The following is a 27672-nucleotide window of genomic DNA, read 5'->3' as shown; positions in this document are numbered from 1 at the left end:
TATACACTGTTATATGTAAATTATATTTTAATGAGGCAGGAGAAAAGAAAATAAAAAATTTTAAAACACTGATCTCCCTACTTCTAACCTTGTACTTCTCCCATTCATCATATAGACAGCAGAGTTAGCACTTCTGCTCAAAGAATATTAAATGCCCGCTCCATGGCATGTCTTTTATATGCATTGTCCCATTTAAATCCTTGGAACAATCTGTATGATAAACATTGTCATGTCCATTTTACAGATGAAGAAATGGAAGAAGAGATTTGGGAAAATGTCTCAAGGTCAGAGCAAGTGTGAATGGCAGCCCCAGTCTGAAGTCTGACCCCCCCCAGCTCAGCTCCCCCTGTTGAACCATGCGAATCCTGCTGGATCTGACTTCAGACCACCTTTTTGGGTCTGCTTCTTACAATCGTGCCCCTGCTCCAGGCTCACTGCTCTATCTTTACGATCTGTTCAAACTAGGCTTGTTTATAGCTCCAAGGCTCATGTTCTTTCATCAGTTTAAATGCTCACCCTCTTACAGCAAGATTGTGCTCATTTTTCAAGGACTGGTTCAAAATCTATTCAGAAAAGCTCTCCCTGATCCCCTTCGCCTTTCTCTCTGTGCTTTTTTTAGTATTAAGATTTACTCTCAAAAGTTTTTAGTGTATTTTGCATCACAATTGTGTTTCCATGCTTAGCTCGCCAATTAGACTTTCAGTTCCTTTTCCATTTTTACACACCACTACCCTTCCTTTGCCCCACATTTAGCACAGAGTTTTGTGAAGATGTTAGATGTATGTCAAATTTTGACATTTTTAATTTGAAGAAAATAGCTGGTGTAGGTTTTATATTTATGCTACTGATTTGCTCTTTAATCAAGGTTCATTGGAGGAAAGGGTCCTAAAAATGCAACAACAGAATGCATTTCCATTCAGCCAATCCATGAAAGAATCAGGATAAAAATGAGTAAGGAAATCAATCATTGGGCCAGAACAGTTATATATCAGCTAATAGGAACTGAGGCAACTTTTTCTCCTTGTGGTATAAATCAGTAGTTTCAGGGGAGGTTGCCAAAGGGTACATGAGACCATTCACTGAGATTTGGAAAGAAAAGACTTCTGACTGTGTGTTTTGCCTCAATGATTTATTTATATTTTCTACTCCTACTATAGTGTGTAATTACAGTAGATCTGTAGCATGTTTTAAATTGGTTAGGTAAGTTCTTTCCTTTTTTTTTAAGTGTCTTGGTAATTTTCATATGATTATGTTTTTAAATTTAGAATCCTTTATCTGATGTAGTGGGTAGTGAAGAGGAGTATTTTGTTGTTTAGAAGATGTTTTAATGAGCTAGTTGAGATAGAAAGATGAGGCTCAGTAGGCTTGGCTGCAGTGAGCCAGTTTTTAGACATTAGAAGGTGACTAAATGGCTGTGCATAAGAAATGAAGAGAATTATCAGTTTTTGCTATTGGTAAACAACATAATATTAAAACTCCCAGAAAATGCAGACATTTGGATTAAAAACATCCTTTGAAATGAATATCTGAGTTCCAGAACAGTAAGGGAAAGCCCGAGATAGAAGAAAAACAAGTAGGAACTGGAAACAAAAAACAAGTGGGTTAACAGGGACAGAGAAAATCCATTCTTACCTCAAGACCTAAAAATTTGAGTTTTAATGCCCATGAGAAAAGGCATCGGCCCATTTGAGGTAAATAATTGGAACTGAGATCCCTGAATAAAGGGGGGATGTTTCAAAGGCTACATTGTCCAAAAAAAAAAAAAGGATAAACTAAAAGAAAAAATCCATGTACTGGCATGAAGTGTTGTGAAACTCTTCATATGTGTGTGTGTTGGCAAGTGTGGATGCAGGGGACAAAGGATTTTCCCTTAAGAATTTTTAACCCCGTACCTGCCAGGGTTTGAACTTTTACTTCCATCATGCACTGAGAATTCAAATGTTAAGAAATTAACATAAATAATGGTCCTGGAGGGGCACCTGTGTGGTTCAGTTGGTTAAGCATCTGACTCTTTTTTTTTTTTTAAGATTTTATTTATTTATGTGACAGAGAGACAGCCAGCAAGAGAGGGAACACAAGCAGGGGGAGTGGGAGAAGAAGCAGGCTCCCAACGGAGGAGCCCAATACGGGGCTCTATCCCAGGATTCCAGGATCACGCCCTGAGCCGAAGGCAGATGCTCAACGACTGAGCCACCCAGGTGCCCCAAGCATCTGACTCTTGATTTTGGCTCAGGTCATGATCTCAGGGTGGTGAGATCAAGCTCTGGGTCAGGCTCTGTGCTCAGCACAGAGGCTGCTTGAGATTCTCTCCCCCTCTGCCCTTCCCCCTGCCCAAGCACATGTGCTTGCTCTCTCTAAAATAAATACAATCTTTAAAAGAAATAGTGGTCCTAGAGTGGTGAACCCCTGGAACACCTAGATATAACAAATCTAAAATCTCTTTAGTGCGACAAGCCCTCAACCCAGGCCGTATGGACCTTCACATATAAAGCCTTGATAAAGATGAGCTCACAATAAAAACCTACAAACCACCAAAGTAAGCAGCAGGATAGAAACCTAGCTGATTCAAGAGCAGCAGGATTGAATTCTCAAGAATTAAAGATATAGTATTCTTTTTTTTTATGTTTCAAGTTTTTATTTCAATTCTAGTTAACATATAGCATAATATTAATTTCACGAGTAGAATTTAGTGATTCATCACTTACATATAACACCCAGTGCTCTTCGCAACAAGTAACCTCCTTAGTCCCCATCACCCATTTAGCCCATCCCCCTGCCCACCTCCCCTCTAGCAACCCTCAGTTTTGTTCTCTACAGTTAAGAGTCTCTTATGGGGATATAGAGTTCTTGAACTATCAAATAACTATGTCTTAATTAAAAGAAATTAAAGAAAACTTGAAATATAAAATAATACAAAAAAGAACAGACAGAAAGAACCAAGAACTTGAAGAAATGAAAATTAACTTAAATTTAAAAATGAATGGGTGTTTTCACAGCAAGATAGATACTGCAGAAGAAAGAAAGATAAATACGGAAGAGATTGAATGAAATTACTAAAAACATTGCAGGGGGATAAAGAAAAGGAAAATGTGGAATAGAGGTGAAGACAGATAAAAGATAAAAAGAGAAAGTCAGATGTCCATCTAATATGAGTCCCAAAGGAAAGAAGCACACAAAGGTAAGGAAGAGGCAAAGAGAAAAGATATAATTGATGAATTTTTTCCAGAACTGACGACTGATGAATGACATGAATCTTCAGATTCAGGAAGTACAAGTCCCTACACAGAGAACTGGAAAGAAAAAGAAGACAAAAAAGAAAAAGAAAAAAAAGGAAGGAAGGAATGAATAAATCAACAATTAGAATATTCTATGAAATCACAGAACACCAGAGATCTAAAAAAGAACTTAACAGCATTCAGAGAGAACAGATATTAACTACAAATTCGTGACAATTAGATCTACAGCAGACTTCTTAAACACACCAACAGAAGTCAGAGAACAGTGGAATAGCTCCAAAATTCTGAGACAAGAGAACTTATACTACAGTTTCCACTTAGTTGATAAGAATGAGGGCAAATAATAACATTTTAGGAAAAGACAAAGAATTTATCAGTTACAGACGATCCCACTTAAAAGACTATTAAAGGAGGGACACCTGGGTGGCTCAGTTGATTAAGCATCCAACTTGATTTCGGCTCAGGTCAGGATCTCAGGGTCATGAGATCAAGCCCTGCAATAGACTCACCACCCAGTGAGGAGTCTGCTTGAGATTCTTCCCCTCTGCCCCTCCCCGCTGCTCTTGCACATGCTCTCTCTCTCAAAACAAATTTTTTAAAAAGACTATTAAAGGAAGTACTTCAAGAAGAAGGGAATTAAACTCAGAAGGAAGAGATAAGAGCCAAGAAAGAGTGGTGAGGGAAGAAATTGGTCCATATATGGTTAAATCTAGACAAGCATCAACAGAATGCAACTTGTGTGGGAGTATGAAAATGAAGTGCAACTCGAATGTGGTCAGCAGAGAGGGAAGTCATCAGCAAGAAAACATTCCATAGCACTTGCATGGTTTTGGAGGAGGTTAGAGATACTGATCAATTCAGAGAATTCATGTTAAAGTTGAACCACAGAAGGAATGAAGAGAGGGAGGGAGGCAGGAAAGAAGGAAGGAATAGTAAAGACAGAGAATGTTGCAGCTGACAAACCAATAGAAGGGGGGAAAGTCAAGAAAAACAAAATTATTGATCCATTAGAAGGCAAGAATGAAGGGGAAAAGCAGCATAGAAAAAGCAGGGTAAATGGAATGAATGAAATAAGATAAAAACAAATGTAAATAAATCCATAATCACAATACATGCAAATCGTCTAAACTCACCATATTTTTTCCATGAAGAATTTTTTTTCCAAAGAGCTCTCCCAGTAGCACATAAGCAGGCTAGGGTAGGAAGTTGCGGTGTTTTAGGCATAAAGCAGGGAAGGGCCTGGTTCCTATCCCATGTTCAATTAGAAGATGTTCACTTAGGGACGCCTGGATGGCTCAGTCGGTTAAGCATCGGCCTTTGGCTCAGGTTGTCCTGGGATCAAAGCCCTGAGTGGGGCTCCCTGCTCAGCAGGGAGTCTGCTTCTCCCTCTCCCTGTGTCACTCCCCCTGCTTGTCTGCACTCTCTCTCAAATAAATAAAATCTTTTTTAAAAATCTGGTTAAATGATTACTTTCAAATCTAAGGGGTTAAATCAACAAATGATACATTCAAAAAAAAGATGTTTGCGCCTGCACATTTGTTCACTGCACAAAGTTGATGCCTTCTGGTTCAATTTGTATAGACAATAAGCCTCTGGACTCCTGTGGAGGTGGGAGGCAAGAGCATCCCCTGGTTGCCCCAGGTGGGATTGAAGACCTGGGGATCAGTGTGTGTGTTCCTGGATTCTGAACCAATCTCATTCTCAGCCATGGGCCTCTCTCCCACTTTGCACATGGCTGGGAGCCGCCAGAAAGTACTCTTCACATCTTGTCAGAAATTCTCTCTCCAGGTCCTTGGGTTATAGTTTTCTCTGACTTGCTAAGTGAGTTATCACTTTCCTATTTCCTTGCCTACTCCCAAAACTGTGATAAAATCTTTTGTCCACGTTGTCTTCTTTTCCTTTCTTCTTCCTAGTGGTTTAATACCTTTATTAGTTCATTATTAGTTCTTGCTGTCACGTGTGTTGGGTTTGGGGTGGAAGAGGACACAGAAGAGTATGATTCATCTGCCTTGTCTAACCGGAAGTCCTTGACTCAGCTCTCTCTATACCACCCTTCCAATGTAAACCCCTAGGAAAACTTGAAAGCCACTGCTAATAATTTGAAGCATTGTCATAGAAAAGGAATTTGGGGGCGCCTGGGTGGCGCAGCGGTTAAGAGTCTGCCTTCAGCTCAGGGCGTGATCCCGGCGTTATGGGATCGAGCCCCACATCAGGCTCCTCCGCTATGAGCCTGCTTCTTCCTCTCCCACTCCCCCTGCTTGTGTTCCCTCTCTCACTGGCTGTCTCTGTCTCTGTCGAATAAATAAATAAAATCTTTAAAAAAAAAAAGGAATTTGAATTGTACACAACTCTCAGTGTAGAGACCAATGAATGAAAGCGTTCAGGGAAAAAAACTTAACTTTCACAACATAAATTTTGAAACAATCAGAGCTGTCCCAGGAGGTCAGAGACCATAGGAACTCTAGTCATCTCCTCCTTGTCACTTGTTCTGGAAACACAATAACACCTTTGTTCAAGTGATTGCCTTCAGTTATTTTTGGAGCTAGGTAGTAATGCATGTGGATATTCTGGGTCAGTTGAATGAGTAACTTTTTACATGGGAACATTAGTGTCTTCTGGTCAATTAAACTTAGGATCAAGGGCCAATATAAAGGTTCTTCCTTAAAGTATGTGAAAAGTCTGAGCAGAGCTAATTGGAGTTAAGCAGCCATTTAGACATCAAATTTGTTCTGCTTGAGGCATGGAAGGCAATATAATTTAATGGTTTTGGAGTCAGAAAGAACTGGATTCAAAACAGTCTTGAATATTTGAAAGCTCATTGGTGAACTTACCCAACCTCTCTAAGCTTCAATTTCCTTATCTGCAAAATGGAAGCAATGCCACATACTTCACAGGATGGATGTGGGAAGTAATGTGATGCCACCAGTGAGCCCCGTGAGCCTGGTACATTGTAAAATTTCAGTACATGTTGGTTCTCTTCTGTCCTCTCCACACCTCCGTCATCCTGGTGCTGCCAATCCTTTGTTGCCACTCATGAGAGAGAAATGAGAGATGAATATTAAGAAAGAATGATAAGATTTTTCAAAATCATTCAATGGGACCGCCTGGGTGGCTCAGTCAGTTGGGCATCTGACTCTTGGTTTCGGCTCAGGTCATGGTCTTGCGGTTGTGGGATGGAGCCTGGCGTTGGGCTCAGGGCACCGTCTGCTTCTGATTCTTGCTCCCTCTTCCTCCCGCTCTGCCCCCCCTGCTCTCTCATGCACAGGCACTCTCTCTCTCTCTCCCCCCCCAAATGAATAAATAAAATCTTTTTAAAAAATCATTCAATGCAGACAAAATAAAAACACACCCAGAGTAGTGCGAAACTCACTAGACTAGAAGTCAGGAAATACCTATTCTATCACTAAGTCACAAAGCTGAGTATACAGCCTATGCTCTCTAGGCCTCAGTTTCCTGTAATGAAACACAATAGCACCTCGAGAAAATGTCCTAGATGAGTGAATTAATAACAATGGAAAAAACGACTTGCCACTGTACAAGCCACTTCAAAGAACAAAGTCTTTGTTTAAAAACACATAAAACACGCATGTTGTGGGAAGATCACCTCTTCAGGCAAGAGAGCACGGTAGGCAGGTCTTGTGAGAAGTTTCCCTCAGGATCAGGTCCGTCCAGGCCCTGGAGCTCACCGAGGAGAGTCCAGCAGCCCAACTCCCACTCAGAGAGAACAGCTGTTGCCAGCAGGACTACTCTTCACCCCTCGGGAAGCACAGCCTCCATTTCCGGAAAGGAGAAAGCCCAAACAGCCTGGGTGCTTGCAGGAGTTGAAGAAACAACATCATCCCTTTGTTGTGGGACTGGTCTGGCAGAACTCTGTCATTCCTTTCAGCCTGGGGAGTCTGATTTCTTTGGTCCCTAACTCCATCTCTGTGTCAGCCTTTCAGGGAAAAAGGACATCGTGTGGAGGAAAACGAGTTTCCTTCACTAATTAATTCATTTTTTAAAAGATTTTATTTTTAAGGAATCTCCACACCCAATGTGGGGCTCAAACTCATGACCCCGAGATCAAGAGCCCCTGGTTCCCCTTATTTACAGTATCTGGCCGAGTGCTCTGTTGGACGGTTGACATCTGTTCTAATACTTCCTGATCGATCAACTTAGAAGAGATACTTCTGCTTAACCGTCGTTAAAGAGAAAAATGTATTTCTCAATAATGGAAATCTGGAGTGAGATATTAAGTGTAAATTTACTTTTCTGACCCCCCGCCCAAAAAAAAATTATCGGGAGTTGCTTACGCTACACTTCCTTCTCTGCCTCCTGTCCAGCCTGCCCCCGTCCCTCATTCTTCAGGTCCTTGCTCTGTTATCTGTTGTGGAGGAGTATTCTGATGTCATAATAACACACATCACTTTTGTTGAGACAAGTCAATAAACCTAGCTGACTTTTATAAGTATCAACAACCATCCCAGGGGGTGAGCCCTTCCTACCATTACTTGTGAGTGATTTTCTGCTGGTGTGTCTCTTATCACTCCCTAGGACATAATCTTTAAGAGCTCTGATTTAGCTCAGCACTCCTAACCTCATTTTGGAGTAAAATAGGCCGATGTATTGCCAGCCTAATGTCTCCTACCTACCTGGCCATATTCACTGAAAAAAAAAAAAAAAGGTGAACTGTTCTCGCCAAATGAGTTACGAAGGTGTTTAAACAAATCAATGCAAGCAATTTTAAAAATCCGACTTCATGGGCCTCTGGCTGGCTCAGTCGGTAGAGCATGTGACTCTTGATCGCGGGGTTGTGAGTTTGAGCTCCACATTGGGCATAGAGATTACTTAATAAAAAAAAAAAAATCTTACTTTGTAATTTATCTACTTTGGGACGATTATCTTAATCACTTAGGTCATTCTTCTGGAAGTATCCCGAAGCCATGAAAAACCGGACTGCTTAGATGTACTGATGACTCTTTATAAGAAACAAGCGGCATTTAGGTCTCTGGGAAACAGTTTTGCACTTGACACAGGATGCAGATACACTTTTGGTGTGGTCCCATTTGGTGGGTTAGACTCAGATTTTCTTGGAACCTTGACAGGACACCAACGTCTGAGACAAGTGGGATAAAAGAGAGAGAAGACAGGACACATGAGGCTTCCCTTGGCCCCCAGGTGACCTCCCCTTTGAAAGATGGATACAGAATTCCGCACTAGATTTTGGTTCCGTGCAAGGAATCTTTAACCAGCTACCACCATTCTAGGGGTAAGGACGAAAGGGAAAGAAGGCAGAAAGTGTAGGAAAGAAGAGGTCGGAGGACCAGCGCCACTGAGTACGTAAGAAAAATGATAAGTGTTTGTTCAAATACATGTTCCTAGTTCCACCCCAGACATTCTGTAGGTCTGGGGTGGGGCCTGACAATCCATGTTTTAAATGTTTCTCATCTGATGCTGATGCCAGAATTTGTAGACTACTGTGGAAAGGCAAAGCTTACTCCTGAACAAACCAGGATCTAATCTGTTAGCCTGGCTTTGAAAAAAAAAAAAAAAAAAAGGCCCGGGGATGTTTGAAATTAATTGGTTAATTTCCTCTACGTTCTCCTTACCCTCTCTCCTCTTCCAGCACCCAATCGCTTCTATTCATTGCCTTGGGGGAAGAATAAGCAAGGTGAAAACGAAGCAACCTTCCAGGATATTCCAAAAACCTAAAATCCTTAAGGGGATTAGATGCACGGGAGAATGGTTGGAAAGCTGGAGGGTGGGGGTGTTGAGGAAGATGGAGCCATCCCTAGAAAAAGATTGAGAAAGATTGTCTAGGCAGAGAGGATATGGGGTGGGGGAGGGGGAGGCGCAGAGACAGCAGGACTGAGGAGCCTTTGCATCCTCTAGGGGAGAAGGGCCCTGGGGAGACAGCAAAGCTGGGGCTAGTCCATAAGATTCAACGGCAAAGCGCATCATGCTTCACTCCCCAAAGGCAGAAGTCCAGGGGTGCGATCCAAGGAAACAGTCAGAAAAACTAAGAGGCAGCCCACGGAATGGGAGAATATATTTGCAAATGACACTACAGATAAAGGACTGGTATCCAAGATCTACAAAGAACTTCTCAAACTCAATACACGAGAAACAAATAAACAAATCAAAAAATGGGCAGAAGATATGAACAGACACTTTTCCAATGAAGACATACAAATGGCTAACAGACACATGAAAAAATGTTCAAAATCATTAGCCATCAAGGAAATTCAAATCAAAACCACACTGAGATACCACCTTACGCCAGTTAGAATGGCAAAAATAGACAAGGCAAGAAACAACAATTGTTGGAGAGGATGTGGAGAAAGGGGATCCCTCCTACATTGTTGGTGGGAATGCAAGTTGGTACAGCCACTCTGGAAAACCGTGTGGAGGTCCCTTAAAAAGTTAAAAATTGAGCTACCCTATGATCCAGCCATTGCACTACTGGGTGTTTACCCCAAAGATACAGACGTAGTGAAGAGAAGGGCCATATGCACCCCAATGTTCATAGCAGCAATGTCCACAATAGCTAAATCGTGGAAGGAGCCGAGATGCCCTTCAACAGATGACTGGATTAAGAAGTTGTGGTCCATATATACAATGGAATATTACTCAGCAATCAGAAAGAATGAGTTCTCAACATTTGCTACAACATGGACGGCACTGGAGGAGATAATGCTTAGTGAAATAAGTCAAGCAGAGAAAGACAACTATCATATGATTTCTCTCATCTATGGAACATAAGAACTAGAATGATCAGTAGGGGAAGAAAGGGATAAAGAAAGGGGGGGTAATCAGAAGGGGGAATGAAACATGAGAGACTATGGACTATGAGAAACAAACTGAGGGCTACAGAGGGGAGGGGGGTGGGGGAATGGGATAGACCGGTGATGGGTAGTAAGGAGGGCACATATTGCATGGTGCACTGGGTGTTATACACAACTAATGAATCATCGAGCCTTACATCGAAAACCGGGGATGTACTGTATGGTGACTAACATAATATAATAAAAAATCATTATTAATGAAAAAAAAAAAAAATAAAAAAAAAAAAAAAAAAAAAAAAAAAAAGGAAGTCCAGGGGTGCGGTGAGGACCCAGAGAGGAAAGGCTGCACTGGGCACTGAGGCAGGCGGGGCCTTCAAGCACTTCAGGAAGTGTTTGGAGCCTTAGGATGGTACAGACGCTGTAGGATGATGCCTGCACCTGAGGAGAACTGGGAAGAAAAAGATGTGAATCAAAGGGGCCAGAATTTGCATGGAGAGACAACACCAAGAAATAGTTGCCCGCCCCCCCCCCCCCCATAGCACTCCGTGAGCCCTAGAAACAGTTCTGGGAAAAGAGGGGGGGCGTGGTAAAACCTGACTGAACTGGGGTTTTTTTGGGGGAGGGGGGTTGAAACAAATTCTGTTGAATTAAGTATAAATTTACATATCTTATATCCCCGAGTTGTGGACACGAGATTCAAGTCGGCTGCACTCGATGTTACTAATCAAGTGAATTATGGTGGCATCCCGTGATAAACCATGTAACAGCTTGGAGTAGGTGTGTGTGCTGGAGGGGGAGGGTGTGATGTGCTCACAGTTGAGTTTCTGAGATCCAGTCCATAACCAGGATATCTTCATTCCAAGCTGAAGATCATGTATAGTGGGGTAAGTCACTCCAGCATACATTCACTATGTCTAATTCTAATTTAAGACATCTCGAAATAGGACAAAGAAATAGGGTGGCCAGATTTAGCTAATAAGTTGTCCCATACAATATTTGCAGTATTGGGGACATACTTATATTAAAAAATTATTCATTGTTTACCTGAAATTCAAATTGTATGTTCTCTGGCAACCCTGCAAAGAAGGGAACTCACCTACAGGAGTGTGGGGCCCACTAAGACATCTGCCAAAGTACCCTGATCGGGTTAGAAGAGTCCCAATCTACGACAGAGATCCTGCCAAGGCCTTGCTGAGAAGCAGCTGGACATACCTCTGTGAGAAGAGGCAGGATGTCAGTGGGCTCAGCAGCTTTCCCAAACATCCCAGTCTTCACTCCTTCCGTCCGCCCTGCCTGTCGGAAGTTCTAGAATGCTTCCTGGTTTAATGAAAAAGGTACAGATTTGGAAATCAGTTAGACCTGTGTTCAGAGCTCATTCCTGGTGCATGTATGACTTTGAACTGCATAACCCTTCTCTTTTAGACTACTCCCTTTAAGACTTGTAAGGACGAATGATAACGTACAGAAAGCACCCGGCGAGGTGTGTGCATACAGTGGGTATTCGAGAGTGCTATCATTTCATGCACTTAGTTACTAAATATGGGTGTAGGAGACTTTCAATCCTATTCCTCGCTCTCTTCCTTGCTTCCAAAAGACCCTACTTGGATATTTCAGTTATTTGGGGACACTGTTGGTCCTGTGGCAAACTTCAGCCTATGTATCTCTGTCTAGACTATACATTTTTAATTTTTTATTTGAGTGCTCAAGCAGGGGGAGGGTCAGAGGGAGAGGGAGAGTCAGGCTCCCTGGTGAGCAAGGAGCCCGATGTGGGACTAGATCCCAAGACCCTGGGATCATGACTTGAGCTGAAGGCAGAAGCTTAACCAACTGAGCCACCCAGGCATCCCTATAGTATACTTTTTTTTTTTATTTTAAGATTTTATTTTTAAGTAATCTCTGCACCCAATGTGGGGCTTGAACTCACACCCTTAAGATCAAGAGTCACATGCTCCACCAACTGAGCCAGCCAGGTGCCCCTACAGTACCTTCTTTTAACCTTTTTAGAATTTATTTACATCTAAAGAAAGCAATGGCACCCTCAAATTGTACTCAGGTCCCCTGGTTGAATGTCCTGATCACAATCCCACTGAGCAAGGTTTGTGGGGACAATGCTGGTCAATGTGAAGCTTTTATCTGCCCGACAAGGTGTTTAAAATGGAGAACATAAACTTAAAACGATTTATGTAATATACATTTCCCAAAGGAAATTTATCCACGTAAGTGTATATTCAAAATGCTTAAAAATAAAGTAACAGTATAACCATTTGTACCTGTCCCTAAACAGCAGGACATAAATCATCATCATGTTCCTACTTGTAGAACATATGGCCCGGGATAAAATAAATATTTGTTGAATAGTATTCCAAAGTTTAAAGTATATATCTTTGTCCCTTTGGTTCACACTTCCTATTTTGTTTTAACCCCTCAGAGGAAGCACGATTTGCATCTGATTGTGGAAAAGTGATTTTTTTCTGTTTGACACTGCAATTAGTACGTGGTCTGCGGTAAATTGTATTTAAAAGGAAAAGAGGGAGGGGCGCCTGGGTGGCTCAGTCATTAAGCATCTGGCTTCGGCTCAGGGCGTGATCCCAGCGTTATGGGATCGAGCCCCACATCAGGCTCCTCCGCTATGAGCCTGCTTCTTCCTCTCCCACTCCCCCTGCTTGTGTTCCCTCTCTCGCTGGCTGTCTCTCTCTCTGTCAAATAAATAAATAAAAATCTTTAAAAAAATAAATAAAAGGAAAGGAGGGAGATTAAAGGTGGTTTAGCAATAAAAGATTATTTTAATAAATTTCATTTTAAAGTGTTTTTGAAACACACAGAAAAAAAAATTCCATAACATAAAAGCTGTTGAGGGGAATAACAAGTCGCAAAACCTATGAATATGCATTCATCCAACCAATAAACACGTCTCCAATTTGTGCCCAGTACTCCGGACATGAAACGTTAGGAAACCATGAAGTGGCCGTAAGGAGGGTCTTTTCTTGGAATGTATTATTCATTAGCCCTTCATTATTTAGGGCGTTAGTAAGTGATACTCTGCCCTTCTGCAGCCCGATTCCTGCGGAAGTGTCCGTCATCTTTCCTTCGTTTATTTTTATAGCTTTTGAAGTTGGGTCAACAAGGAGCCAATCTGGACTCAGAAGACTGACCTATGGAGAGTGAACACACCAAAGGTGAGTTCAGGTCAACTGTGAACCTGGCAGAAGTTTCGACCGAGTTTTCAGAAATGGCCAGTTGGGCCTCTTTGTCAGAATTTAACACTTGCTCTCCCCTTCCTCCTCTCAGCGCCCCCTCTTCTCTCTTATAGCGCTCCCTTAAACATCCCCCCTTTTTCTATATTGCTCACGTGGATAGGAAGTGTTCAGTGAAAGTTGCTGAAAAATCTAAACAAACGATCTGATCTGTCTTGTTTGGGCAACATGGAAACGGCCACTGGACTTTTCTTTTCCTTAGCTTGAAATGTGGGCAGATAGCTTCTAAGAACTATTGCATTTCTTTTTTCCATCTCAGTTTTTAATACTTTTCAAAGGATCCAGTTCTAAAGTTAGTGATGGAACAAATGAAGGGGGAAAGTCCGCTCCCTTTTCTTTGTAAACCCAAGCCAGACCTTAAGAGAAGGAAGATGCTGGTACCCGAGGAAGCCTAGCTGCAAGAGGGCCAGCCCATAGGATGAGGAGTTAAGGGAGAGGCATATTCACAATGGCCAACAGTGAAAACAGAAAAATGGCTTTTCCTTCCCCATCTTGTCAACTCTGAGTGCCCTTTTAGATTTGTCTCCTTACCAGCCAGCTGCAGACCGTTACCTGCTTGCAGTTACTGGAGCTGTGCACGGCACTGTCTAGTAGCAGAGGGACGAGGGATTCTACTCCCATGTTAGCAAGCATTAAGCTAAGATCACTGATCTCAGCACTTCGGTTGCAAGGGATGGGCCTAAAAACAGGTGCTTCTTGTAGGAAGTGCTTATGAGTCACTGCTGATTCACAGCGGGGGCAAGATTTTATGAGCAAGCAAGTGAAAAAGAGCTGGTGTAACTGTTACTAATTTAAAGCATCTAAGTTATGGCTTCGATTTAATTGTGGCTGACGGAAGCTGTTTGTTGCTTGGTTCGGGCCTCTGCGGAGACCAATGGTCTGCTTTGATGTTTTAATTCAATGCATGGTATACGTGCTGAACTTAAACCTTCACGTGAGAAGTGGTTTTCCCTCACTGGGGGTGGCGTGTCTACATAGACTTGGCTCAATGTCTGTGGAGTAGCTTTTGTTTGTTTGGCAATACTGCCTACTTAATACTGAATGTAGAATAGTATAACTTCACTCGCATTTGCTTTGGAGAATATTTGAAAAGTTCTTTTTGGCTTTTGAATTTGAAGAACCACATTTTTGGTAGCCCACGATAGTCTATTGTCTATATAATGGACCCAAACAAGGTGAGATATGTTGAGGACATAGGCCACGGGTTATATATATATATTGGCTTAAAAATCATCTTGTTACCTAACCATTATGTCTGTTAAATCAACTCTACTACCTATGATAATGGAGAATAAGGATGTATTAAATCCAGAACTTCATTTCAGAAGCTAGTATCTAGTTTCCTTTGGAAAAAGAAGCCGATGAAAATAAAAAGAAAAAAATGTTTAATTTTGTTTCTGCTTGCTTTGGAGTAAGGTGAAACGTACCAAATGTTAAATAAGAGGAGCAGAGGTCTACATGCTCTATAAGCCGCTGGTTCATCAACTCTTAAATTGTTGGTTGTTGTAGATTAATGAGGAAGGGGAATTCCTAAGCCTGCTCTTTATAGAATCTTTGGATAACTCATTACCTTGATGCTTTGATCGACAGGTGTTGAAATGAGCAAATGTATTTATGTTTGGCTTCCAGGAGGGAAGGTGTATGTGAGTCTTTTAAAAATGATTTATTTCTTGTATTTCATATTTTATGCCTTCCTTATTATAGGAGGAAATAACTCTAGGTGTGTGTGGGAAGAATACTTTGATGACCAGCTGCAGAAAATCTTTAGACTGAAGGATCCATTATTATTAATTTTTTTCCCCAGAAGTAATTTTTTGGAGAAAATGCTGCATCTGAATATTGTATTGACTTCATAGCACTTATATAAGAGATCAAGCTATTAAGAGATCAATCTACTTAATTGTTTTTGTGAGTCGTCAAGTTGAAAGTGGTTACTTCTGTTACAGTTTAGGAACGGTGAAATCTATACATTTTACTCCAAGTTGCCTGGCTTCTTGGCTTGCATTTTAGATATTGGACGCCAACCCAGTAGTGTGAATATTTGCTCTTAGAGTTTGTTCCTGCTAGCCTTTCTACCTTAACAGTGATTTTGTGAGTGCTTGGAAAGAGGAAAGTCCTAGCCATTCTAAGGAAGTAGTCTGATATTTCTGTTCTCGGCTCCTAGCTTCTTGGATTATGAGATGGTTTATTCTACATCCATGTCTTTTGTTTCTCACGAGTCAACTCTAAAAAGAAAACTTGTACAAAAAAGGATATTTGGGAATTAGCAAAATGTTCTTTAAATATCTATGCAAGGGGCGCCTGGGTGGCACAGCGGTTAAGCGTCTGCCTTCGGCTCAGGGCGTGATCCCGGCGTTCTGGGATCGAGCCCCACATCAGGCTCTTCTGCTAGGAGCCTGCTTCTTCCTCTCCCACTCCCCCTGCTTGTGTTCCCTCTCTCGCTGGCTGTCTCTATCTCTGTCGAATAAATAAATAAAATCTTAAAAAAAAAATATCTATGCAAAAGTATATTTCATAACTAATGTTTAGTTTCAGGCCCTTAATGTGTCAGGTGTGCTTTATAAATTCCGGTGGCATGGTTAATTCTCAAATGTCATGTGCATATGAGTCACCTGGATATCTTGTTAAAATGCAGATTCTGATTGAGTAGGCCTGGGATGGGCAGAGACCATTTACAAGCTCCTGGGGACTGGTGCTGGTAGTCCATGAGTAGCAAGGGGCCAAAAGACACATTTCAACCGGGTAGTTTGTGCCTTTCTTGTGGTGGTGGTGAGACGATGTGTACATTAGGGTTGTTAGCATGTTAATTCACAGAATGTTCTTGAAAAGAAATGTCATAATGACTCAAAAATTCAAGCATTCTCTACAAATGCTTTAAAAAAATGAAAAATGAAAAAGTGTAGTGCAAGCCAATTGAGTTTTGCAAACATTATAGTTGTACATAGCTGGCAACCTTAATGCGGAGTTCAGTTTTTTTTAATGTAACTGGTTAATTATATTTTAAAAAATGAAACTAAACCAGTAGATTTGTTTTATAGAAGGAATTTAGTAGCATGTGTTTAGAATTTAGAACGTAGAATTTTGGAGGTGAGTTATTAGTGTCAAGTTCTAGTGGTTAATAGACCATAATGCAGTAAACTTCAAGAGAACTCAGGAAAATGGTGAAGTGTAAAGACCATGTGAACAGAGATTGTTTTACTGTTTGGTACACTGACATATACCACCATATAGTAGGCGCTCAATAAATGTTTTTTAATATTTAGATTATGTTTATAAATAGTTTCTAACTATCCACATCTTCCTTTAGCCTTGGTCTCAATTGTTTATACTTACACTAGTTTATATTTGAATATTAGACAAAAATGTTTAATCCTAGTTGATTCATTAACTGTCTTGTTAGGATGGAACTGGTCTTCTCAGATTTGGTTATAATTGCATCCAATAGAACTGAATTTCTATTTAGAATTGAGAATTTTAAAATATGCCTTAAACTATGACACAATATATGTAAGCACATATATGCCAAAGGCTAGTATACATCAACGTAAGTAGGAAGAGGAAAAATCTTACATGACATGTTAGAATTAAGTGGTATATGTAGTTAATAAAAATTTGATATTAGTTCATTTAGTCTTAAGTATTACTTTATTCCCCAAAGACAGAGAACACAGTAAGCTAATGAGAGCACAGTGAGGTGCGTCTTTACATATCTTCCCAATGTTACGGCCCTTCTTCCTTAAAATACAAACAGTCAAAAACCCAGTAACTTTCAAGAATCTCAGCTCCACTTTGGATTTTCTCCAGCTGAGACTGAAGTGTGTGATGAATTAAAAAAAAGAAACGAATTTCACCTTATTCTTCTATATAATGAAATTCTTGGTAATAATTAGCACGTGAAAATGTGTGTAGAAGATCATAGAGATCTATCCAAAACTACTCTAAAAAAAAATTGCTTCAATAGACATCACAACGGATAATTCATTTTATGTTAAGATAAAATAAACACATAATTTTCTAACTTCTTATAATTGTCATCTCTAAATACTCCCTTGGCCAGAATTGACTAACTTTTGAAGAATATATAAAGGCTGTTTTTCAATCCAGATTGGGCTTAGACTAAATTGTATTTCATTTGAAATAAGTGGATATTTCTTATCTCTTAGAGCAGCGTCAGCAGCCTCTCTATGTGCTCTTTCATAATTGGCAGACAGTTACCATATTGTATGGGGGGAAGATAAAGAAGTTTTTTGGGGGGTGGGGCAGGGGCCCTAGTAGTAACAGGCTTTTCATAAATTGAGATCTCTCCCAATATAACCAAGCATTCTGGCTGAAAAAACTGAGTCCAGGTTTCAGAAAAGTGAAGTTGGGATAATCTCTGTTGAAAACTTGGTTATTGGGAAGGAATTCCTGTGTTTTGCGTGAGGTTCTGCCACTTGGTCTGAACTAACAGCTGGTAGTTTTTCTCCTTATCCTTCATGGTATTCTTTTGTTTTTATGATATTCTTTGAGTTCTGTTGATCTTGCTAATGTGGCTTCTCTCTGAATTTGGAAGGCTGATGTACGATATCCCTTCCACCCAAATGGCCCAGCTGATATACTCTTCACTCCCATCCTACTGCATATCCTCATGTCCCCATGCCACGATGAAGGTCCTTGCATTCCCACGTGATCCTAAGCCAGATATTTGAGTCTGGTCTTTCCAGTGCTATCGTACCATAAAGTTGGCAAATGTCCATTCTCACTATGCAGTAAGACAGAACGAGTAAACATTTTAGTCAGTGTAGAGGCCATCAGAGAGAGAGAGGGGGTTTTCTAAGGTATGGTGTTCTCCATTAAAGTGGAAAATCATCTTTTCAAAGAAAAATGTTTTAAGTGGTAGACAGGTTTCTAAACTGGCTAAAAAATGACAGAGTGAGGGCAAGAGCATGGGCTTTGGAGTTAGGAGAAGGAGAAATCATTCGAATATGGACTCTGACATTATTTAAAAAATAATTTTTAAAAATATTTTTTATCCCCTCAATGCCCAGTTTCTTTATTTGTAAAATGATAATAGTTCCTCTAAGGATTGTTAGGATTACACGAAAATCTCTCTATAACATTATCATAGGGATTTGTTCATGACACTCTTGAATGCTTTATCATTGAATAAATAAATGAATTTGAGAAATAATTTGTTATGCAGTATAGAAAATGAGTATGTGCAAGCTCAGAAAGATTATATAAAGCAGTTAAGCTGTATTCATCTGTATTATTTATTCCAATAAAACAGAAATAGTCAACATCGGTAGAGATTAGCTGTAGTACATGCAAAGTGACTGCTATGTGTCAACACTGTGTGTTCAGGTTATGGAAGTGAGGAAAAAAAAAATCCTTGTCTTCATGGAGTTTAAAACCTAGTAGGGGAGAAATGAGTTTCTATTAAAATACACTCAGTGAAACAACCCAAAACTTAAGATCACTTCTCAGAGCCACTGCAATTTTGTAAAGGTCTAAAGATTGTTGGGAATAGAAATTAGTAATAAGGAAAAGAATGCATTAAAAAGATAGCTAGTTCATAACACAGAATTTATAAGTGTTATCATCCAATTCTGTGAACTACAGAATCTTATTGTTCTTTTAGGGATTAAATTCATCATCTATTGGAATTGACTAATTATAAGTACTAAATAATAATTATTCCCTTCCTCAAGAACCTGTTAATTCCTAATATGGCTGGAATGATTTCAAGAATCTCTATTACTATTCCATGTCATTTGATACTTTTTTCCAATTTATATATAGTATCTGTTAGAGAAATATTGGTTTGTATATTTAAATGCAGGCAGATTCTTTAAATTTTATAATCAGAGTAACTTTATTAAAATCCATTGTATTACTAGTAATTCCTAACTGAAGAATGAGTCCTGTACCAAAAATGTATGAGGAACTCTAGGTTTGGTGATTTGTAACTCCAAACTGAATTTCAGCATAGAAACAATGTTATTTTTGAATCCCAAACTATGCACAAGAAGTTACTTCATCCCACAGTGAGGCTGATACTATTTCAGGGTAAAATTAGGCTGTAGGAAGTTTTGAATGTGAATTTCTTCTTGCCTTCTATTTTTTCTCTGCTGTTAAGCCTGGTAACATTTCAAATAACTCAGTAACATGAAAGTGGGAATAATGTATTATTCTTCCCTCAAATACTGTTTTACTTCAAAGAAATAACTGTAAAATGGGATAAATAATTGAGATCAAGGCTAAAGGGGGATGTGGATTTTTCCATACATCCTCAATTCTACCAATTTTCTTTTTTTAAATAAAGATTTTATTTATTTCATTTGAGAGAGAGAAAGAGAGAGCGCGAGAGCATGAGAGAGGGGCAGAAAGAGAAGCAGACTCCCCGCTGGCCAGGGAGCCTGATGTGGGGCTTGATCCCAGGACCCTGGGATCATGACCTGAGCTAAATGCAGACGCTTAACCGAATGAGCCACCCAGGCGCCCCAATTCCTACCAATTTTCTATTCTGGAGTTTCGTCTTATTTTGGCACGGCTCTTTCATGGGTCCCTATCAAAGCTTGGATATGCAGGCTGTCCCACACACACATCAAATAACAAACCACCAAGAAAGGGGTGACTTTTGAGTCCCAGCCAGGTCACTCTCCTGTGCTGGAAATTCTGAGTCTGGTAGGGTGAAGAGGAAAAATGAGATAAGGCTACAGTTCCATCTTGTCTGTATGCAGCCCAATGAAAGATTCAGGTACAGATCTTCCCCAATTGTTAGCTTATTAGGAACTACTTTGCTCTGCTCGTCAATCACCCAGCTAAGAACTGTGAAAGAGAAACAATTGTATTTAAAAAGGATGAGGTGCTTCAGGGGAAAGAGTATGTATACCTGAGGGGTCTAGTAGGGAGTTACTGGTGGAGGGGGGGGGCACAGAGGTAGGAGGACCAGGAAGCAGAAGAGGAAGTAGATTAATTTTGCCTGTCATATTTGACAACTTTTTACAGTATTGGTGATTATTGTCAGAAGTACCACTGAAAGCCATTAGCTCTATAAACCTATGCATGATACAGCATGTTTCTTTAGGTGCTGAAAGGTATACAAAATCCAAGGTACTGTGAGTTTGGTTTCACAATTTGACTTACATGATTTATAGAGTGATTTGAATTGCACAGTTTGGTGGTGGAGATGGTATGAACATCTTAGTGTTAATTTGTATCTGATAGCTGGATATTACATGCTTTCTCTCTAAGCAATTATTATGAGCTATACATACATTAATGCTTTCATCAGAACCACCACGCTGTTGAGGTAAATATTCATTCTATTTGCAGATGAGGAAACTGAAGCTTAGAAAGAGGACCAGTAACTTTCCCAAGGCTACACAGCTAGTAAGTGATAGATTTGAAGTTAAGTCTGAGTCCAAAGCTGTTATTAAGCTTTAAAATCAATTTTCTCAAATGGAACACTAAATCTATGTGGGTTCTTTGTGTTTTTTAGTTGATTTCCCCCCCTACTCATTTGGGTACTTGTTTCTACTCTTAAAGAAAAATTGGGTTATAGTCGTGGCTTTGCCTGGCTTGAAGGTGCCACCTTCATTCTCTCAACTCCTGTCCTGTTGGTTGAATGGAAGGTCTGGACCATGTGACCACCAAGCCCTTTCTAACGGTCAATTACTACAATCTTTATTCTTTGTGGGTTCAGTCTTTGATCTTTCCTAAATATAATGCTTTCTATTCGGAGCAAATATATGTATACTTTTATTACTGGTAACCTACCACTTTCCTCTAATGTAAGCTTACCGCGTGGGTAATAATTGTAACCATTGTATTTCTTGTATGCCAGGACAGGTACTAAGTACTCTACAGAAATGATCACAACAGCTCTATACCGTGGATTTTAAGGTTCCCATTTTAGAGAGGAAGAAGTTTTAACTTGTCCAAGGTCAAGCTACAGAGTGGTGGAACCAGAATTCCAGCCTTCGTGTTTGATAGCAAAGCCCTTATATGTTAATGGACATTAATGAAACTATATACATTTTCTAAGTCTGCTTCAGCCTGTGAAGTCTCGGACTTTGTTTTTCAATCATTTAAAAAAATTATTCGGTATTAGCTCCTGTTTTTGATTTTACTACCCGCCCGCTTTACCAATCGATGGTGAAGTAGAGTGAAAGGAGGTTATTGTTTTTACGTTGAACGCCTCTTTCAAAGTCTAAGTTTACAGCTAAGTGCAGTAAAAAGAACGGAGCTCTCGGCTTTGTGCCTCTGCGCGGCTCCGCGGATCTCCTTCCGCGTCCTGCTTTCCGAGAACTCGCGTTCTTCCGCTGAACTACTCTTCCCAGCGTGCCACGCGGCCGAGAGCGCGGGTTCGACCGGCCCTCCCTTCCTCTTGGCCTATCACTTGGTCGCAGTGTGATGATGCAAGCGCGTCGGGCGCTGACGAGTGACGGCGTTCTGGCTCGCGACCGCGGCGGCGGCCTTAGCAGCGGCAATAGGCGCAATAGCGGCGGCGACTGCAGGGACGACGACGACGGCGGGGCGGGCGCTGTGCGCAGAGGGGAGGGGTAGGCGGGCGGCGCCGGCGGCTTCAACTGCGGCAGCTACGGCTAGGGCGACGGAAGAATCCCCATCAGCCGGCGGTCGAGTTAGGCCTAAGTAGCGCCTGGAGCGGCTCGCTCTGTCCTCTGCGGGGGATCTCCATAGAGACCGTGACATACACAGAGGCGGGGGTCCGCGGGAGGCTGCCGGACCGGAGCCAGCTCCTCGGCCTCTGTCGCCGCCACCGCCTTCCCTGCTGCCAGCGCGCATTTTCTCTCCACTCCTGCTCGAAACCTCGCGGCTCCTGGTGTGCCTGTGCTCCAGTGTGTGGGCAGCGAAGGCGGACTTTTGGGCTGGGGCCGGGCGGGGGGGGCTCTAAGGCCGCCACCTCTGCCTCTCCCGCCCCCTTACCCGCCTCGAAGCGGGAAGCAGCGGAGGCCCCGCCATGGCCTCGGGAGCCGGAGGAATAGGAGGGGGCGGTGGCGGCAAGATCCGGACGCGGCGTTGCCACCAGGGGCCAATTAAGCCTTACCAGCAGGGGCGACAACAGCACCAGGTACGGGACCCCGACGCGGTGGTGTCTCAGCGGGTCGGTAACTCGGCGGGAGGGAAGAGGCGGTGAGGGGCCCTGGCGCTCCACGTGGAGCGGACGGTAGGGCCTGAGGAAAGGCCCGAGCTAGGCGGCGGGATCTCAGGCCGCTGGGGTGGCGACGGGAAGTGGGCTGAGATAGGCCCATCTTTGCGGCACACACGTGTGGTTCGGGCCGCCTCCCCCCATTCCTTCTGGGTCAGGGGCTTCCCCAGACAGGCGTAGGGCGGGAACGGAAGTTCTAGGCCTCCGATGCGCGCATTTCTTTCGTTTTTGGCGGGGACTGGGGGGTTTGAGGGTATTACTCACGTCCTCTCGAAGGAGAAAGGAGGAGATGTGGCTGGAGGTTCGTACGCTTGCTGTTTTCTAGTCTCCCGCGTTTCAGTTTGTGTGGGGAGGGGGCTGTCCCAGGCAGTCTGCTTCCGAGGCACCCGGGGGTGGGGATGGGGCGCTGTTACACAGAAAGTGGAATAACTTTGTTTCATCCTTTTAATGCCGCGTCTCCCTTGCCGGTGTCCTTCGATCTGAGAGCATCTGCTTAGATTCCCCCCCCCATAACCGGGTTATAGTTACCTAGGCCTTGGGGCATTTTGAAAGTCCCTCTCCACCCTTACGTCTTTTCTGCGCTGCGAGACTCTTCCCTTCCTTCTTCTGTCCTCCCCCCCCACCATTTTATTTTGGAGGCTAGAATTGGCTGTTATGCACAGTTGACCGGGACTCCAGTTCTGATCTCATGCGCGAAATATTTTAACATTACGGGGCGTATTCTAGAAGTTTAGGTACTTTTGACACCCAGGGATGTTGGTGGTCTTATAATTAACCACCTTGTGCACTCATGGGTGTTTGAAATTATGAATAGAAGTTTATTCTATGAGACATTGGATTTTGAGAAAATCCGATTTTTAAAAAACTCTTACTTGTTATGGGAATTGAATAGGAAACTGTTAAAAATTTATTTTAATAAAAGTCACAAAACTTCTCAGCGAGACTAAGGTACAGGTAAGTGTGTGTCTTAAACTTGTTAAAAAACAAAAGTATAGCAAAAAGATCTGTTAACTTGTTGCATCCTGTTAAAGGTAGAATTCCTAGATTGCTTTATTCTGGATGATGATGGCTTTTGAATAGCATGTTTGGTGATGGTGTTAAATTGTATCATTAAAAAATGAAACTTTTAAAGTAAAAATTTGGGGGATTTTTTTTTTAAATAGTAAAAATGGTGATTTACAGTATTAAGTAGCTCTCTACTAATGGTTAGAAGTTTTGACATTACTTTTACCTCCCACTAGTTTTTCCCCAGATACACACAGAAAGTGATTGGTTTTTCAGATTTCTTTGTGAGGAACCAGGGGTACTTGCAGGCAAATTTAAGATTAGAATTCAGGTCACACGCCTGGCCGTTTAACCTAATCCTTTTGTAGAATGGAAGTTAGACACACATGCTTTCTGTTTCTCCTGAAGAATAAATGTCTGAGTGCTTTCTTAGATCTTCTTAAAAGAAAGTTACTATATAAAAAGTGGAATGTTTTAAATACATATATTGGATGGTCTAGACAGAGTTTAGAAAGGAGCTAATATATTCCAGGTGGCAGAAGTTACAATGACAGCTTATTTTTAAATGTACTTACATAGAAATCTAATTTTGGGGAGATGATGCCTTAACATCATAATACCTATGATCCAAGTTGTCTTTGAGCTGATATGATTTTAGGCTGTTTAGTTTTGTTTTAGAGTTTGCTAATTTATCATTTCTCCCTATCTAAAATACTTTTAGCTTCTTGTCCTAGCCATTTAACTGAAGAAGAAAATACATTTTAGCTTTTGGATTGTGATTAAAGATGTTTGGGATTTCTTGATCAACACTGCCAGTGTTACTTAATATTGGCAGAAACTACCAAAGTATCCAGGAGTATACCAAAAAATGTTCAGTTTTTAAAATCTTAAAATAAAGACTGTCTGTAGTCCTTGCTGGAACTTTTGTGGACTTGTAGACGACCTGCTTGCTGCCTACTGTCTTATGCTGTCACCTCTGTGTTTTGCAGCAGCTGCTGAGTCATCATGAATAGCAAGGAGCTTCATGACATGGCATGTTTTATACTAATGTTATTTGATTAAGTGTCTAAGGGTTTCTGGGCAAAAATGAAGTTTTTGGTTGCGTAGTAGAGGGTTGGAATAAGAATGAGAGGTCTGGCACTGTTATTTCATGGATGTTTGCCATTGCCTGTCAGGCCAATTAGCTTGTGCAGTCATGCAGTACCTGCAACTTTTGCATGCGTTCTACTGATTTGTAATTTCCTGTTTTGACTTCTGGTTTAGCTCTGCTGAGGTACCTCTAAAGATTACATTTTTTCCTTTTAACTTCTGATCCTTAAAATGCCATCTTGTTTGAAGTTTGGAGACAGAAATCCATTGTCTTACTCAACTAACTGAAAGGTAGTAACTTAGAGAATTGTAGAAGCAAAAATGAAGAACAGCCCCGAATATTGTAAGTCGATCATTTTCACTTGCCTTCTGTACTACTCTAACTCAGCCCAGATGCCTTTAGGAAATGGTATCATTTTTCTAGTTGGGAGTGAACAGCTCGCTAAAGATGATGTGGTTAGTTTTGTTTTTGCCACCCCTTCAGCTTCCTTTCCCACTTCTTGTGCAGATTGTCAGGCCCAGGAGGTCAGCTGTGGCTATGAAGCTTTTCTTAATAGCCACCACAAAAAACTTGAGCCCATGGGCAAACCGAAACCTTGCCTTGGAAAGAGTCTACTGCCACCTCCTGGTGAGAGGGAATTACTTATTTTTGCCCCCTTTTTTGGGGGGTGTGTTTAAGAGGTTTTTGTCTTCTGGTTTGGAGCTGAGGGTATCCACTCGTTTTATCTGCCTGGATGTAGTTTGTTTTACACCAAGTTGGTTTTTGCATTTAGCTATTTTAGAAAAAGGAGGGAACCCCTATATTGAGTAGCTTAGATCAGGAGTCCGCAAACTTTTTTTTATAAAGGGCCAGATAGTAAATATTTTAGGCTTTGTTGCCCCCAAGTTCTTTGTTTTGTTTTTACAACCCTTTAAAAGTTTAAGAATCTTTCTTAGCCTGAGGCATGTGTAAAAACAGGTGAGGGCTGAATTTGGCCCACAGATCATGGTTTGCCTAACCCTGGTTTATGTGGTAGTTTAGGATTTTTTTCCTTTGGTCGTTTTTATATGATACTTTCTCCCAATATGTCCCACTTGGGATCTGATGGGGAAGAAGTATTCTCAGTTTTGAAAAGGAATGGTATTTAGACATAGAACACTTAAGTCATTCCAGAAGTCACCAAGTAGTTTTGCCTTTACTTTGATATCTTTATTTGCTTTAGAGAGAGACAGAGCAAGTGAGCACGAGCGGGAGGGGCAGAGGGAGAGGGAGAGAGAATCTCAAGCAGACTCCGCGCTGTTCATGGAGCCTACTCGTGGCTCAATCTCACGGTGCTAAGATCAGGACCTGAGCCGAAACCAAGAGTCAGGTACTCAGCCGACTGATCCACCCAGGCACCCCTATTTGCTTTATTTTAGATGTTAAATACTATCAGTGGAAATAGAATTGGAAATAGCTGGTAGGGAAAAAATGTACATATAATGGAATTAGAGCATCTGGGTTTGAGTTCTGTTCTGCCAGGACTTAAAGAAGTTATTTAAATTCTCTCTGCTTAATTTATGTGTCTGTATAATGGAAATTGTCGTGAGGGTTAAATGAGACAAGTAAATCTCTTATAACAGGACCTGGCATATGTGTAATAAGGACTCATATGAAATTGTTGCTATTAAATACAACCTTTTGTTTGTTTTTTTAAAGATTTTATGTATTTGACAGAGCACAAGCAGGGGGAGTGGCAGGCAGAGAGCTCAAGAAGCAGGCTCCCCATAGAGCAGAGGGAGCCCGATATGGGACTTGATGTGGGACTGGATTCCAGGACTCTGGGATCACAACCTGAGCCGAAGGCAGTTGCTTAACCAACTGAGCCACCCAGGTGCTCTAAGTACAGCCTTTTGATATACATGTTTGTCTCTGAATTTTGCTGCCTCTTAGAGATTTTTCCCTTTACGTACCCAAGTTCAATCTTTTATAGGCCTATATTGGATTTAGGGCCTTGTTTACCCGGTGACGAGGCCAGACGTTAAACTGTTACCCTCTTAAGTACTTATTTTCGAACACATTGTCTTCATAGAAATGTCAGTCATTGAGTGTACAGAGGAGAATAAATCCAAGTATTAAGTTGTTTAATGCATAGTCGTTTTTTTTGTTTGTGATGAGAGGCCCTTGCATGTCGTATTTTATCAATTCATGTACCAATGTTTCTAATAAAATAAATGACAACAGAGCCCAGGGATTGTCTCCATATCCCAGAAAGTTCCGTGATGAGGCCGGTGTATATTAGTTTGAAGTAAAATGAAGACTTTGGTCTGAGGTCATTAATTAAAACCATTTTCGTTAGGCACAGAGTATTATTAAGATGTAATGAACTCGTGTTTTTAGAGATGTTTTCTTTGTAGCTACTTAACTTGTCCTGGTTGTAATATATTTTTAAGGTTCTTCTGTGTTAGGTAGCCTGATTTAAAGTCTTGCCACAAGACACAATTTACTGTGTTTACTGTCAGAAACAGGATGGTAGAGTGCCTTTCCTGTCCATAAATGTTTCAGTTTGCTTGGTTTTGCTGATCTTCATAGTGTGATTTAAAAAATAAACTCTTAAATCCAGTTTTCAAATAGATTATTTAAGAAAAGTGACAATATCTTGTAGGTAACTTTTAGGGGGTTAAACTGCTTTGGGCTTTATTTGGTCTTCAATGGCTAGTTTGAAAGGATTTAGGGATTCCTTTTCTTGTCCTTGTTTGATTACTTTTAATTATCTATTAATACCAGCTCTATAATATGGATAACTAAAAATAAGAGACTAAGCCAGTCGTGTTTCTCTTACTGCATTAGGGCAGAGTTTTGAAGGAGGTTGAAATTTGTGGCCAATTGTAACTTAGAATTTTTTTAGCCAGCATAATTTTTGTGCTCATGTTTTTTGTGGCTTCATCTCTTGAGGTTGAGCAGAGACATGAAAAGTATGGATTTTAAGTGGCTAGCAGGATTTGGACTGTGGATAGGAGAACCTTGGCTGCTGAATGACTATCTGTAGGTTGTAAAATACGACAGAAAGTAGCTTAGATTTGGAAGTTAAATTCGGATTATTGAAACCAGATTCAATATAACTGCGTTAGAATTTGAATACTTCATTACTTTTTTCGCTCGTGGAAATAGCTGTGTTAAAGTTATAATAGAAATGCATTGTTAAAATTAA

At 41.1% G+C, this 27672-nt stretch overlaps 1 protein-coding gene across 3 annotated transcripts in view; it reads left to right on the top strand.

Moving 5' to 3' along the window:
* The first annotated feature begins 21672 nt into the window (after positions 1–21672).
* The window catches only part of NUP153 (nucleoporin 153), a 73833-nt gene continuing 67833 nt past the window's right edge, over positions 21673–27672 (top strand). The window contains exon 1 of one of the 3 annotated variants that reach the window (XM_026511543.4): positions 21673–22330. In XM_026511543.4, coding sequence (XP_026367328.1) covers positions 22220–22330 — 111 coding nt within the window. In that variant the 5' untranslated portion in view covers positions 21673–22219. Of the gene's footprint in view, positions 22331–22376; positions 22710–22808; positions 23363–27672 lie in introns of those variants that run through there. The other 2 variants (XM_026511544.4, XM_048225700.2) reach the window with 2 other exon arrangements.

The sequence above is a fragment of the Ursus arctos genome, unplaced genomic scaffold (genome assembly GCF_023065955.2).
Source record: "Ursus arctos isolate Adak ecotype North America unplaced genomic scaffold, UrsArc2.0 scaffold_31, whole genome shotgun sequence".
NCBI classification, from domain to species: domain Eukaryota; kingdom Metazoa; phylum Chordata; class Mammalia; order Carnivora; family Ursidae; genus Ursus; species Ursus arctos.
The sequence above is the reverse complement of the archived record's forward strand: the minus strand, read 5'-3'. Positions and strand labels throughout refer to the sequence as shown.